This window comes from Hemiscyllium ocellatum, chromosome 4 (genome assembly GCF_020745735.1).
Source record: "Hemiscyllium ocellatum isolate sHemOce1 chromosome 4, sHemOce1.pat.X.cur, whole genome shotgun sequence".
NCBI lineage: Eukaryota > Metazoa > Chordata > Chondrichthyes > Orectolobiformes > Hemiscylliidae > Hemiscyllium > Hemiscyllium ocellatum.
In genome coordinates, this window is record NC_083404.1 from 16618386 (window position 1) to 16634690 (window position 16305).

Here is a 16305-nt window from a genome sequence, read left to right on the forward strand (position 1 = left end):
AAATGTGCCCCATAGTCTTGAAATCTTCCATCATAGGGAGAAGACAACCACCATTTACTCAAACTTTATCGCTCATTATTTTACAAACTTCTGTCAGGTCACCTCTCAACCTTTCACGTTCCAGTGAAAAACATCCCAACCTGTCCAACCCTTCTTTATAACTCAAACCTTCCATACCTGACTACATTTTGGTACACCTCTTCTGAACCCTCTCCAGCTTAATAAGGTCCTTTCTATAACTGAGTGGCCTGAACTAGATAGAAGAGGCCTCACGAATGCATGGATATCAGCATTTTTCAGAGCATTGAATAGTGAAAGGATGTTGGGCTTGAAGGAGACAGATTAAGATCTTTAAAATAAAGCATGTTTAATAGAATGAATATTGATGAGGCTTTTGAAAACGGGAAAGAAGGTGATAAAGCTGAGGTATTGATGGAGGGAAATCCAAATGGTACTTATGGTATGGGAAGGGAGGTAAGTTCAACTCTTTTCCTGTTCTTTCATCCATAAGCATCTTTTTTGAAACAGGTGAGGTGTGTTCCATTGAACCCTCTATCATGAAGTCCAATTTTCAAAGTGACCCACGACAAACAGTTTTTTAGGGTTAAGTCAGAAGTTTTGTTATTCAATGCATTCAAAGACAGGGAATGATTTTACACCACATATTTGCACTCCAGCATCTAGGGAAGAAAATAGAAATGAAAGAGTTTGCAATTAAGAGCAATTGTTACAAAAATGAAGTTGATAAAGGTGCAATAATATAAACTTGGCATATGTGGAGACTTGATCCACATTTTAGTCAAATGCAAGATTTTTTTCAAAACTGGGTTTTGAGGAGGCTTAGACTTAAGACATGTGTAGCTATACTTGTAGCCTGGCCATGGTGTTACCAGATCTTGCTGGGAGGCATATTTTTTACTGCTCATCTGTGTTTGCTGTCATGGATACATTGGAAATGCTTCCTCATATCTATGCTAATGATTTGCCAGATGCCGTATTGTTTTATGTATGTCAGTACGTTTTTTCCTACAGTTTAGAGAAAAGTAAAACACTTTGCCAAACATCTCAGTTATATTTGCTGCCACAGAGATTGTTCTGTTGCAATGTTTTGTCAAGATTCTATTTCAATTGATAGTTAATTTTGTTTCAACCTTTAAATTATCCTTAGTAAAAGCATCACTCACAACTGAAAATGGATAAATCTGTGCAAGCATATTTTGATGTCATGTCCTCATTTTTAACTTGGAAAGTAATATGTAAGCCTTGTTTTATTTTACTTCACTAAGCATATTAATCTTCTATTGTGGCACATACTTTTCATACAGAATGTCCATTATATATGATTTCATTCCAGAGATGTTAATAAAATCCCTACATTGAATAATAAGAATCTGTTATCTTAATGTATTTGTCAAATTTCATTTTTTAAGATTATATCCAGTGCCCATACTGTCAGAGAAGATTTAATGAGAATGCTGCAGACAGACACATTTCTTTCTGCAAAGAACAAGCTGCTCGCATTACCAAGCCTAAATATGCTGCAAGCAAAGGGAAACAAAGCACTCCAACTCAGGTAAAACATAAATGTCTTATTTACAGGTGATACTGTGCATCATGGTAGATCTTAGCAACATCGAAAACACTTTCTTGGGCAGTACATATACAGGTGCCAAGCACCCATATTTTGCAGTCAGTACTCACTGTTCATTATACTAGTGTATATTTGCCCAGAAAATTTCTGTGGGCCATTACACTGCAATTTGCTATTATCAGATAGTCACAGCACTATGGCATTGTCAATAGGTAACCAGGGATCTATGTGAACAAAGCAAGCAACAGCATGTTTCTTCAGCCGACCAGGCTGGACAATCCTTATTAATACATAGAGTCTGGATCACAAGTATAAATCAAAATATTTAATTCGCTGAAAGCTCATGCTAAAACCACAATAGAGGGAAGGAAAGATCAGATTAAGAGAGGTCAGTGAGAAAAACAATCTCCAAAAATCCTCAGCTGTGGGAAAATGTTGTTGTGCAGTGAAGAGTGCAGAACAGCATGACAGTAGCAACATTAGGCATACCTTAGAACAAGGTGTCAACTGAAGCTACAACAGAGGACTACTTGCATGCCAAACAGCAGAAGTGACGTGCATAAACAACAGTAAATGGTCCCACAACCAACGAGTCAGATATCAGCATGCAGTCCTGCCCCATTGGTCATTATTGATGATGAACAATTAGCTAAGTGGAGGAGGAGGTTCCACAAATATCCCCTTCTTCAACAATGGGGAAGCCCAACATATCAGTGCAGAAGTATTTGGAACCAGCTTCACTTTCAAATGCCAAGTAGATGATCTATCTCTGCATCCTTTTGAAGTTCTCAGGAATACAGATGGCAGTCTCCAGTCAGCTTGATTCACTTTTTATGCTTTCAAGAAATGACTGTAGGCACTGGATACTGCTGAGGGTATGGGTCCTTTCAAAGTTCCAGCAGTACTGATGACTTGTCCTCTTGACCTGCAGAACTACCCACACCATAGCCAAGGTATTCCATTACATTCCTACAAGGCTGACATCTACCCCACAATATCTTTTGAACAAAAAGGACAAATTTAACCTGGCTGGTTACTGCCCTGAGTCTGTTTGAAATCATCTTCAAATTGACAGTGGTATCATGAGACTAACCAGCTCTCTGATTTTCAATTTGAATTTGGCCAGGACAACTGATCTCCATTTGTGACCTCCTTACAGACTTGGCCCAAGCATAAACAAAAAAGCTGAGCTTAAGACATGAGGTGAGACTGATTGCACTGAACATCAGGGCAACATTTGACTGAGGTATAGCAATAGAGGTCCCTAGAGTCAATGGGAATCAGCAAAAACTCTTCACTAGTTGTAATTGTACCGAGAATAAAGGAAGATGGTGTGCATGTTTGAGGTTAGTCATCTCAGATCCAGGACATCACCGCAGAAATCTGCATTGGTCCTCTAATATTTTGGCCAATGTCTCCAATACCTCTACAGACACTTCCTTTGAAACGCTTAGATGTAGATCAATCAGGGATTGGCAACGTCAGTCTCATTGGTTTGTCAAATACTTTGACCCTTGCATGGAGACTTTTATAAGACCTTCCCTTCCATTAGCATCTTACATATCTGGTATCTTTGGGATATTTACAGTGTCCACCTTAAAGACCAATGTAAAATGTTGGATTACATTATCTGCCATTTTCCTGCTTCTCTCTATCCATTCCCTAGCCGAGTTCTCCAAGGATCCCATACTCTTTCTATATTGTTACAACCCATTTAGAAAATGTCTCTGAGAAAGTGAGGGCTGGAGATCAGAGTCAAAAAGTATGGTGCTGGGAAGCACAGCAGGTCATCTCTCCTGCTCCTCAAATGCTGCCTGACCTGCTGTGCTTTTCCAGCACCACACTTTTTGACTTTGGAAAGTGTGCTTATGGTCAAGCCCCACTACTCTCAGGGTCACCACAAAATGATTTAATCAAAGCACTCAAAGTCCCCAGTTTACCCCTCTGTTGGATTCAAGTTAACAGAAAACATTGATCAGGTTCCTGTGCCTACTATATTTGCTAAAAATAAGTACATTCTAACCACAAATAAATAGCTTTGAACTATCAAATTTACAGCTTTGTTACTTATAACACCATTTGGTCCAGCTACACACATACAAACAAAAAAAATGGTGTTGAGGTTGGAGGATTGTTAAAAAAAAAATAAGCTGGGAAATGCAGTTCAATAGTATCAGTCCACCGAATTTGTTGAAACATTCCTTTTGTTTGTCAGGATTTCCTATTCTTCATCTCCTTTCTCCACATGCTGTCATGTCTTTGCAGGAGGTAAAGGGCAATTGATACAATAAGAGCAACGTCTGTTAGCTACTGGTCTAAAGCCACACATTACAGTCAGTGGTAGGAGAAAATAACTGGTCTCTTCAGGCTTTGGTGTTTTAACAGCAGAGAAAAAGAGAGAGACACACACACACACACACACACATTTCTTACTACTTATTCTTCCTAGTCTGCTTCGCAGTGATGCTGACTTGCTGTATAGTTCTCCCATTTGACAGAAGTTGAATAGCTTAGAAGTTGACAGGGCAAGTGGAAAAGTGTGAAAAAGTTTATACAGGATTTTTTTTAATAATTAAAGGCATAGAATATAATAGCAAGATGCTTTGCTGAATCTTTAGTCAACATTGGTGGACCCAAGCTAGTGTATTGGATTCAGTTCTGGGTACCTCACCTTCGGAAGGATGTTAAGCCTTGGGGAAAGTGCAGAAGAATCTTACAGGGAATAAAAAACTTCAACTACAAGTGAGATCAGGTAAACTGGGAGGTTCTCCTTTACAGCGAAGGTTAAGGGAAGATTGAATAGGAGTATTCAAAATCTTGAACCCTTTCATAGAGTGAGAAAAGTGGCTGCACTGGACGAAAGATTGGTAACCAGAGATAATTGATGAAAGAACTGTAATTTTTATGCAGCAAGTTAATTAAAATGTGTTGCCTGAAAGTGTGAAAGAAGTAGATTTGGTAATATGCAGCAAACTTTGTTTTAACTGGCACCTTAAGAACAGGCTTTCTTAATAAAGCGGCAAAAAAATTATGGACCAGAAATACTGCAACTTTATTATATTATTGCGATCTCCTCGATGGCTGAGTAGTTTGAATGCGTGAGTGAGAAGTCTGTCTGCTCGTAAGTTTTATTTAAGGCAAAGTTGGATTATTATGTAAGTGATTTATGCTGTAAGAAAAGCACAGCAGTGATGTGCATTCCCTCTGCATTGCATTTCTACTACTTAGTGTGTGCTTTTACATTGATTATGTAGACCTCTTGGCCTGGTCACACTGGTGCCCATTAATAAAATTATAGCTGTAATTCTAAATGGGATTGACTAAATACATGAAAAGTAACATATAGGAATATGTATTTGATATAGACATGATTAGCCAAATGGCTGCCTTCTATGCTTTTTCATTATATGGCTTGTGACTAAATTTGTTCTTTGGTATGTCTTTATTAATGTATAGCATCGGTCTCCAGTGCTTAAGAAGACTAATTCACCAGTCTCAACACCTGGTGCATCAACAAGGATTCCCCAGCCTTCTGTTGGTGGGAAAAGTGGTATGTGGATTTTCTTTTCATTTTGTGTATTTAGTTTTTTTCCCTATTGCTGTATTTTTGTATGTATGTTACAATCAGTCCCCAGAGAGGGTCTCCAATTTATTTTATGATTTTGGGTGAAGAAGGATGAACGGACTCCCCTTCTTAATTCAAATTATTTCTGAATTGGTGGCGACAAGATTAATTTAGAAAGATTCTTTCTGAGTAAAACAAAGGGTGAGATTATTAGTTACAAAATGTGACACAAGATGAGTAAAATATGAAGTACATACACATGGATAAAAAGTGTGAATTGAGTTAAAAGGTAACAGTTAAAAAGATAGGTGTATCAGTCTCTGGATTCCTTAATAAGTAGATATTAGAACATTGCATCCATTAACTTGGATGATGCCAATATTGCTGACATTGGTAGTTAATTTTAAGATTTTGTAGTCTGCAAGATAGCCGACAAGTTTTTGTCCTGTTTTTTTGATGGTGAATTCACTGGCTTGCTTAGTTTTCACAAGTCAGTGAGTGAGTGAGAATCTTTCTCTACCTGCAGTACAGGTGTCCATAAGCTGTGAACCTCACAACACAACTAGTCCACACTAAGACATCAGCCAAATAACATACAAACCAGCAGATTGTTTTAACCCCTTTGTATATTCCTGGAAGGATAAAACACAAACACGTCTGCAGTTTAAGACATAAACCAGCTGTATAACCTGGGTTTATGGTCTATTGTCATGACAGAGATTAAGTGCTTGAATGACACTGAAGCAGATTGAGGCTATGGAATGCTAATAGTCTGCACATCTTAGCTGTTGCAATTTTTATCTAAAGTCTCTACATTTGAATACTGATGCTTCAGTGTGCAACAAACTCTGTGAATATGATGATTGAAGTTAAGTAATTTACTACACGCAAAGATCCTGTGTGGGACTTTTTCTCATCTTAACCAGTTAGCCTAATTGTGAAAGTAAAACAATGTCACGAAAGTGTCCAGTTGAAAGTATGATTTTGCTTTCTTAAAATATAAACAATATCAGTGAGTTGTGAAAGTCATAACCAATTTGTCAATTATGTTAATCTTCAAGTGAATTGAATTTTTTTCTGCACATTAAATCTTATGCCTTGTATGTAACCTATTTTGAATTCTATATTTGGAACATCCACTTTGCTTCTAAAGCCCATGTGATATCAAATTCCAATAGACCATGAGTCATTAGTTGTTTGTGTATACCTGCTTTACACTATTTATTATTCATATTGACACTTACTACTATTAACTGTACCCTTCATACAAATCTTGCTGAACGGACTTACTGATCTATTTACCAAAAGTGGACATACTGGCAGAGAAATTTTAAATAATACACTGGTTTTCTTTGAATGTAGTTTGCAAAGTACTGGTTAAATCATAATCATTTACAGGACATTTTAATTGTACTTAGAATAATGTGATGTAATGTGTTATTACTATGTACGAATTTTAAAATTATTTTGCTGTGATTTAGGTGTGTATTTTTCAATCTGCAATCATTCAGCCATTTCTCCGAGTACATTTTCTGAAAAAAACATTATTTGTGGTCATCTTCTCTTCATGGTGCTTCAATTTTGGGAACAATGGCTTTTCAGCTTAGCTATATGCAAATTTCATGTCAAAGATTGAGATTTATACCAATCCCTTATGAAATGTCCCACATCGATTATGAAAATGTCATCTTCAGTCTGGATCTTGTACCAATGTAGGGAAAACATTGTTGTCCTTCAATGTAAGTTATTCATTATAAGTCTTTGACTTGATTGAAATTGTAATAATTTAGTAAAAGCCGATATTCAGTGTTCTGTCGACAGGACTTTCTACCACCAAAAGTAACCTAACAGCAGCCTATGAAAATAAACTTCGAGATGGATCACCTGCAAAACGGAGTTCATCTGGTGTTGGTAACGTGGCTGGAGCATTAACTCAACCAACTGGGTGAGGATTAATAAGGATCCATATGTACCAATATGGAAGTCACTGAATTTGTGGATTTATTTTAAATTGAATACAATGGGATGAAACGGTGGGCTGCATCATTGCCCTTTGCTTTGGGATTATAGGTTTGAATTTGGCAGACTTCACAGAAATTGACTTCAAAACAAACCATACCAAAATATTTTAAAACTGAAAGAACTGTGGATGCTGTAAATCAGAAACAGAGATAGCGGTTGCTGGAAAAGCTCAGCAAGTCTGGATGCATCTGCGAAGAGAAATCAAAGTTAACCTTTGGTTCTGGTGACCCTTTGGTATACCGAAATATTTACTAGTTTCATTAGTATGCAATGGTCAGGTTTCTTTTTTTTCTGTACTTAATTTTAAGACCTGCCATAAAAGCTGTTAAAGGAGACCCACTGCTTTGATAAAGTCAATCTGGTATCATGGTCAGTTTTTTTAAAAAAAACTAGTTTGAAAGATTTACATTGGAAAAATCTAGCACAATCTGGTAGAAGCTTTACTGGACAATATATTATGATTGAAACATGAATGGTTGACTTAATTACATTTTTACTGCTTTGGAGGATAAACAATTGCATACCTTACGAGCACAGTTAACTTCCCATAATGCAAATATTTATTTTGGGCATTACAATACAAGTAGTCCTAGGTTAGCCTGGTTTCTAGTTTACTACCCATGATTGCAATAAAACATGCCTGATGCATGACAACGCAGTTCTTACGCAACTCTCAATAGAGCAGAGGAATAAATAAGAAATGCTAAAATTTAGCGTTCCAGGGCGAGCTGCTATTTGTTCAGCTCATTTTGACCATTGCCAGTCTTCATTAAGGCTGAATAAGATCTTAAAAACTGTCCACAGCCTTACACTTCCAGTTGAGTAATCTTGTATATGAGATAAGACGTGTTTTATATTAACCCTCCATCACCAATGCTCAGTAGCAGCAGTGTGTGTTATCTACAAGTTGACTGCAGAGATTTACCAAAGGTCCCCAGACAGCACCTTCCAAATCCACTTCCATCTAGAAGGACAAGAGCAGCAGATATCTGGAAACACCACCACCTTCAATTCCTCTCCAAGCCACTCACCCTTCCTGACTTGGAAGTATATCACCATTCCTTCACTGTTGCTGACTAGGGACAGGCAACAAATGCTGGCCATCCAATGATGCCCACATCGCACAAATGATTTTCCAGTGACAATCTCGTGAATTGTTTAAAAAAAACTGACCGCAATGCCAGATTAAAATGGTGGGTCTCCTTTAAGAGTTTTTGTGGCAGCCCTTAAAATTTCTAACTATGTTCGAGGAACGTAACATGAACACTTGTACGGGTTTCTGTGGGACTGCGTGTTTCACAAAATGCAGTTTCACTTAATGCAGTGATTTTCAAGATATAACTACCACAGTCGTAGAGGAATTCTTGCGTCTTAAGGTATTTCATTTTTTTAAATAATTGATGTCTTGAAATAAAAGCTGGACTTCCTCCCTAGTCATTTTTTTATTTTTATGATAAGCAACAATTTACAAATTGGAAATTTATTCTGAATTAGTGAATTCAAATTTAGCAATGTTTACTTGTTTTCTTTTAAAGTTTGTTCCTAAATATTCATAATCAACCCATCATTGGTATAATTGCAGATTAATCAAAAATGTCAATTGCATTATTTTCTATTCGCTTTTTGAGCTTTTGAGATAAATGATGTTAATACTGGGGAATAAAACACTTCCATTCCAGACATCCAGTGTGAACAAGATCATATCCAAAAATAATTCAGAGAACTTTATCTACCAAATTGCAATCCTCAAAGGAGAACCTTTGGTTGTGGCAACTCTTTGGAAAATGTGAGGACTGCAGATGCTGAAGATCGAGTTGAGTGTGTGGTGCTGGAAAAGCACAGCAGTCCAGGCAGCATCCAAGGAGCAGGAGAATTGACGTTTCGGGCATAAGCCTTTGATCAGAATTCCTGAAACGTTAATTCTCCTGCTCCTTGGAAGCTGCCTGGCCTGCTGTGCTTTTCCAGCACCACACACTCAACTGTGGCAACTCTTTCTTGACACCAGTTCTCCTAATTCTCTTGCCCTCTTCATGCTGCTTTTATGATCCATCCTTGACCACTAAATACGCACCTTCTCAATAAAATACTTCTGTTAATTCAGCAAGTATAGCAGTCCATGTTATACTTTTTTCTGCATTATATTTTCAATAGTTTACCCTATCTACCTCCAATTAGGAAAAGTTAGAAATGTAATAAATCTTTCACAAACAAAGATATTGTAATTAGTGTGTTTAGTGGTGCAACTACCATTTGGGACTCTGACTGCCAAACCATGATCACAAACCCTTTTGTCAGTCTCTGCTCCTGACTTGCCTTTGTATAAGTAAGCAAAAATACTGGCTTTACTGGCTTTATTTCAAGACATCAACTATTAAAAAAAAAATGGAATGCCATAAGATGCAAATATTCCTCTACTGATGTGGCATTGTCAAAAAGTGTGGTGCTGGAAAAGCACAGCCGGTCAGAAAGCGTTGTCAACATTTCAAACATAAGCTCTTCATCAGGAATGGGCATTGTATATCTGGGCATTGTATAACTGGCCTGAAAATACTTGATACAAAAACTGTAACCGTGATTTTAATAACATTTTATTGAGAAAAATCATATTACAGTTAATTTTAATCCATAAATTATTATGAATTTACCTTTTTGATAATTTCATTTTCATTTTCAGGGGTTTACCCAGTAACATCAGATCTCGAACACAAACACTACCAAGTGGAATGAGGAATGTTGCTGGAACAAGCTCAGTGAACAAAAAGACCTACAATGCTGAAAATTACATAAGGTGATATAGTGTTTAATACTCCATAACTGGAAAGGAAAGAAACTGCCTTGTTTAAGCTATTTTAATGTCATTATTATGGCCAGAAGAGTGAGGATTCACTTTTATTTGGAATTCAGTTTAAAGTTCGAAGTGTTTCACTTTTCTCATGTAGTCTTAAATATATTGACAAAATGAAGCAAGCGTTTATCTTTTACGGGATAGACCATTTAGGGCAGAGATGAGGAGAAACTTCTTCACCCAGAGAGTGGTGGCTGTGTGGAATGCTCTGCCCTAGAGGGCAGTGGAGGCCCAGTCTCTGGATTCATTTAATAAAGAGTTGGATAGAGCTATCAAGGGTTATGGAGATAAGGCAGGAACAGGATACTGATTAAGGATGATCAGCCATGATCATATTGAATGGTGGTGCAGGCTCGAAGGGCAGAATGGCCTAGTCCTGCACCTATTGTCTGTTTTCTTAATAATTTATATACTCAGAAGGATGCTACAGTGTGTTGCAGCTGAACATTTGTAAGATTTTGTTTTCCGTTTGTTGATTTGTGAGACACGAACTGCTCTGATCATATTACAGTTAACTTTACAGCTTGGCGACACGGTGGCTCAGTGGTTAGCACTGCTGCCTCACAGCACCAGGGACCCGTGCTCGATTCCCACCTCGGACAACTATCTGTGTGGAGTTTGCACATTCTCCCTGTGTCTGCATGGGTTTCCTCTGGATGCTCCAGCTTCCTCCCACAATCCAAAGATGTGCAGTTCAGGTGAATTGGCCATGCTAAATTGCCCATACTGTTCGGTCCATTAGTCAGGGGTAAACATAGGGTAGGGGAATGGGTCTGGATGGATTACGCTTCGGAAGGTCAGTATGGACTGAATGGGCCAAAGGGCCTCTTTCCATACAGTAGGAATTCTAATCTAATCAAGTTGGCATTTATCACTTGACAGGTTATCCTGGAAGGGTGATGCAGAATCTTTTAGAATTAGTGCTTCCCCACAGTGTTACTACATGATTTTAAGCATTGGTAATAGGTATGGAAATCCAGAATTTGTACCCAGCATCAATTTTTTTAAAAAGGAGCACCATATGTACAAGACTGGTTGGCTTGGAGATAATGTTTTGTTGAGTATAACATTTGAAGAATTAGTATTTATTTGGAATAGTGTGCAGTCTCACTGGTATTTGGACACACCCGGGAAATGATGAACCAGACTCCCAGCTATAAGCAAATAACTCCAATGTCTGGTAAATACATTTGGAGAATTAAAGATTAAGAAAGTATATTCTTGACAAAGAAAATATCTGGAGACGAGTCCAAAGACAGATTGAGATCTAAATATGTTGACTTTCTGGCAACGCCTGTAATGAAGCTGATGGTAAATGCACTGCTTTCGATATGTAGAGCTCACCTAGGGAGGTCAATAGGGGCATCCTGATTTTGGGAAACTCTGGACCTCTTTGCTTAGGCTGGTGCCTGGAAAGAACACTGCAATTTCACTGTGAATCAGTAACACTATTGTGGGATGACACTATTATGAATTAAAAGTCTAACTTGATTGTTGTGAGGAACAGGTGCTAAAGCTGCTGAGCTTTGCTTGTCTAAGATCCAAGACACAAGTGCACTTGGTCATCATCCAAGCGTAGGTATCAGCTGATAGCACTGTACTCGCATGCCATTAAGAAAAATAATTTCAGCTTGAAACTAACCCATGCCCGTACAGAACTTGTTTTTGCTGTCAACCTTGGATAAAGGAATGGCCATATCCTTGACGCTGAATTTTGTATTCCTATCTGCATCAAGAATGGATGCTAGATAACTTCACATATGTAGACTCCACTATCACCAGCAATCTGCCACTTGATGCTAAAATAAACACCCAGAATAAAAGTAGCAGCTGTTATATCCAAGCTGAATTTTGTGGAATAATGTCAACTTAATTGAAGACACCTAACTGTGAGCTGCCAGGCCTGTGTCCTCAAAGCGTCTTCTACATTGGTGGAACCTGGATAGGCAGGAGAAAATATTGGCCATTTTCCACTTTCACTGTCTCACACGAACATGTAAGCATACAAAATTAGGAGCAGATGTAGGCTGTTTAACTCCTTGTGGTTGCTCCCCCATTTCATAAGATCATGATTAATCTCATTGTAGTCTCAATTCCACATTCCTATCTACCCTTCAACCTTGTACTCCCCTGACAAAAATCTATCCACCTCTGCCTTATAAACATTCAAACTCTGACTTCCCCAACTTGTTGACAAAGTGTGTTCCAAAGAGCCGTGACCTTGTTCAGCGAAAAAGAATTTGCCTCAGCTGTCCTAAGTGGGTGACACTTTATTTTTTAAACAATGACCACTAGTTTCAGACTCTTCCAAAAGAAGAATCGTCCTTTCTACATCCACACTGTCAGGACCCCTAAGGATCATGTCACCTCTTACTCTCTGAAAATCCAACACATACAAACCTCGTCTGTCCAACCCTTGACTTATTTGAAATGAACCCTTAACCTGTACCTGAAAAGCAGATATCTGCAAGACTAGCAACCAGCTGCCAGAAAGTGAGATCCAGTTTATTCAGCTGGCACAGACAGCTGTAATTTTTCTATAATTCTAGCTCTTCTCTTATAAGACAACTAAGTAATCCAGGTAACAGTCCGGTCATTCTCTGAATTACTTGCAATGCATTTATATCCTTAAAGTCAGGAGACCACATTACACTCCATTTGCTTGATTTTTTTACCCACTTTTTCACTTGACTTATTTATATTGTTTTGTAATCTCTATGCAATTTACTTTTCTATCTTTCTTTGTGTCATCTGCAACTTTAGCAACCACGCCTTCATCCAAGTCATTTATACAAAACATTTTTTGTATTTAAATCAAAAAGATTTTAATTTATATTTTTTAAAAATGTTAAAATTCTTTATTAAAGCAAACAGGAACAGAAAGCTCAGTTGGCCAAGAGAGCCCAATGTATCATGCACCTTCTCTACCCACTCTAGTTCTCTGTAGCAAATGTGCCAGAGACTGCCATCCCAGAGTGGAGATCCTGAGCCATATCAGGCAATATCTAACATAGAGTTAACCACCATAGTTCAAGCCATCATCTTACAAGATAAAAGTTAGCTAACCATCTCAGATTAAAAAAAACATTTTGGATGGTGTTCTTCCAAAAGAATATAGGAGAACATTTTAATGGCATTTATAAAATGGTTTCTAACCACAACCACACCACAAATAAGATCAACTACTTCCATCCAAACAGCATCATTCAATTCATAGCTTACCTAAATTCATCTAATGCTGAAACTCTTCATAACTCTCTGGACTTAACAATTCTACTGCAATTCTGGCTGGCCTGTTGTGTTCTACTCTCTCTTTAAACTTCAGATGATACAAAACTCTGTGTCTGTGTCCTATCACCTGTGCTTGCTTGCATTATGCAGCACTTCAATTTTTAAATTCTCATGTGTTTTAAATTTCTCCATAGCCTAACCCTTTCCCTATTCTGAGTGTCTCCACCCCACAGTCCCGACAAGATATGTATTCCTCTAACGCCAACCTTGTGGCTATTCTGTCAGTTGCCTGGGCCCTAGGTTCTGGAGTTCCCTTCCTTCTGTATGAAGCTGCATTAAATCTATCACTTTGACAAGGCCTTTCTCATCTACTTTAACATATTATGTGGCTATGTGTCAATCATTTTCTTATGAAGTATCTGTTGAGTTTATTATGTTAAAGGCATCAAGGGCAATTAGGAATGGGCAAGTTTCGGGCTGGTCAAGAGCATCTTTCACCGAGTTGATGATCCACCAGGCTCAGTCAATGTGTATCTCAGTATGCATCCCGGGGAACAGCCAGTAGAGCACAGAGTCCTGCATCACGGAGCTGCTCAGGACAAGCCTCAACAAAAACCACTGCATCTGTCTCCAGATTTGGAAAAGCACTTGCCTGAAGGAGCTATGTAAGAGTCTGTACTCCCCTGCAGCCACTTCAAAAGCAATGTGAAGTGGCACAGAGTCCAGGCATACATGAAAGACCTCACAGGTAGTGCCCTTCTCAGTACCAGCCAAACTATGTCATTGTGCTTTTGGAAAGTTCTGGTGATTAGCCATTCTATCAGGTGACTTTGACAGTCTACTCAGGGAATAACCCAACAGAATCTACCCTTTCTTTGTCCCGCAGTGTCTTGAGGATGCTATGTGCTGGCCACTTCTTGATGGATTTGTAGTCAAAGATGTTTTTCTTTGCAAATTTCTCCACGAGGGACAGATGACACAGAACGATTCAACTTTGGGTAGTTCCTCATGGAATGTTTGACAAATCCTTGTCTAATGCCTAGGTAACTCCAAAACTCACCCCCACTTACTCGCACTAACTCCCCATCTGACTTGACTAGCCCCTACCATCCAACTATCCTCTACCATCCAACTATGCATCCCCACTTACAACCTATCCTGACAACCCTGACCCCATCATACCTAATTATGCCTTCAATCTACTCACCCACGTGACACCCAGTGTCCCCACTACTACTGGACAATAAAACTTATGGCAACCAGACCAATGGAAGTGGGTAATTCCATCTTCACTTATTCTATTTGCTGCCCTCTTTGTGGATTCCTGAGCTGACAGAGTTCTTCTACATGGGTGGATCAGAAAAGATGGATCTCCACACTGTAAGCATTTTTTAAAAATCAGTGCCAGATGCAACCGTCCCAGCACAGATCTAACATTTGGGCCCAAAGTGTTTCTCTCTCCAGATGCCTCTGACCTGCTCCGTATTTACAGCATTTATTACTTTTATATCAGATTAGCGCTTGGCTGTTTTCAAGTTTTGAAATCTTGCTACTTGTTGAAGCTTAAATCTTTCCCATTTCATTAAGATAAGTCAAACTTCTCTTTTACAGGAATAATGTGAAATCCAGTTCAGACACCAGGGATAATTCCCTAAATGTCAATGATGGAATCATGAAAGCCAGTGTTCGAAGTTCAGCTGGACAGCAATTGCCAAGATTTTGTCATGAATGTGGAACCAAGTATCCTATCGAGTGCGCAAAGTTCTGTTGCGAATGTGGAGTGAGAAGGATGACCCTTTGATCATGCAGAATAATTACATTCAAGGAAAACATGCTGATGCAATTTTCAAAGCTCATCACTCCTAAGCTTTGCACTGCTCAATGATACACTACCAGATTTAAGCAATTGTTGTGAACATTTACATAAATGTATCGTGTAATGGCAAAGTACTTTAATCTCTGAATTCTGTGCTGTGCAAAGTAGAAAATGTGAAATAGTAAGAATCACTGATTTGGATATGAATCCTTAATTTCTGTGTTGTTTACAAAAGGCAATCAGATTATAGCAGAGCTCTTGAATTTCTTTTCACTTGACTGCACTAGAATTGCGGTCAGACTGGTGCCTTCACCATGAATCTTAAGGTGGGAGAAGAATAGCATGTAGTCAGTGGGTGTTCACTGTGTTTTATAGAGAAGGTTTCCCTAGTCAGGTAAAAGAACATTCAACATATTTTGTGTCGAGTAATCTGCATAATAATAGTTAAGTGAAGAAATTAAACAATTTAGTTGGGGTGGGAAGGAAGAAAACTTACCCTTGCTTTTACTTGTGGCTCAGTGTTGAGTTGTCATCCAAATATAATAACAAACCTGCCACTCATGAAATACATTATAAATTAGGCAAACCGAATGGAAACATTCTGGGTTGAATAATAATACAATTAAAGCTAAACATATGATATGCTGAACATACCAGCTCACAAGAGTTAGATAAAAGTTGTGAGCTTGCTGAGCAGTTATGTGTAAAATCAAGTGAAAGCTTTATCTCATTTATCTATTCGTTAATTTAAACCGACGAGTCACATTACTGTACCAAATGATTTAAAAAACAGCAGATTATGCAAATACAAAATAACCGGAGTTTGAAGTGTTTGTGGATGTTTTCAGTATAAAACATATTATGTTAGTGATTGTATATAGCTGTTAGGCTGATACACTACAAAATGATGAAATGTTTGTTTATTTCAACTACTGACTGTTTTGAATAATCTGAAATAATTAAAGAAATAAGTGGTTATACTGGTAATGAAACTACTTATTGACAGATTATTGTGACAATGCAAGACAATTATGATAATTGAAGAGCTCACCTCGTCTCCAAAGACAAACCTACATCACATGTACAGGCTATATGCTGCTTATAAATTGGCATAAACCAGTGTGATGCTGTTGAATTACAATTCTTCTGTCTTGCCATTTTATTTGAAGCTGCTGAGTTATTGTCAATGGTCTATAGTACCAATGAACACGTGTTTTTCATGTATCAAGGGTGTT

At 38.1% G+C, this 16305-nt stretch overlaps 1 protein-coding gene across 1 annotated transcript in view; it reads left to right on the top strand.

The window, feature by feature from the left end:
• The window catches only part of zc2hc1a (zinc finger, C2HC-type containing 1A), a 48588-nt gene extending 32594 nt beyond the window's left edge, over positions 1-15994 (top strand). The window contains exons 5-9 of the mRNA XM_060823981.1: positions 1431-1573; positions 5048-5141; positions 6978-7101; positions 9853-9966; positions 14866-15994. Of these exons, the coding sequence (XP_060679964.1) occupies positions 1431-1573; positions 5048-5141; positions 6978-7101; positions 9853-9966; positions 14866-15055 (665 nt within the window). The 3' untranslated portion in view covers positions 15056-15994. The remainder of the gene's footprint in view (positions 1-1430; positions 1574-5047; positions 5142-6977; positions 7102-9852; positions 9967-14865) is intronic.
• The last annotated feature ends 311 nt before the right edge of the window (positions 15995-16305 follow it).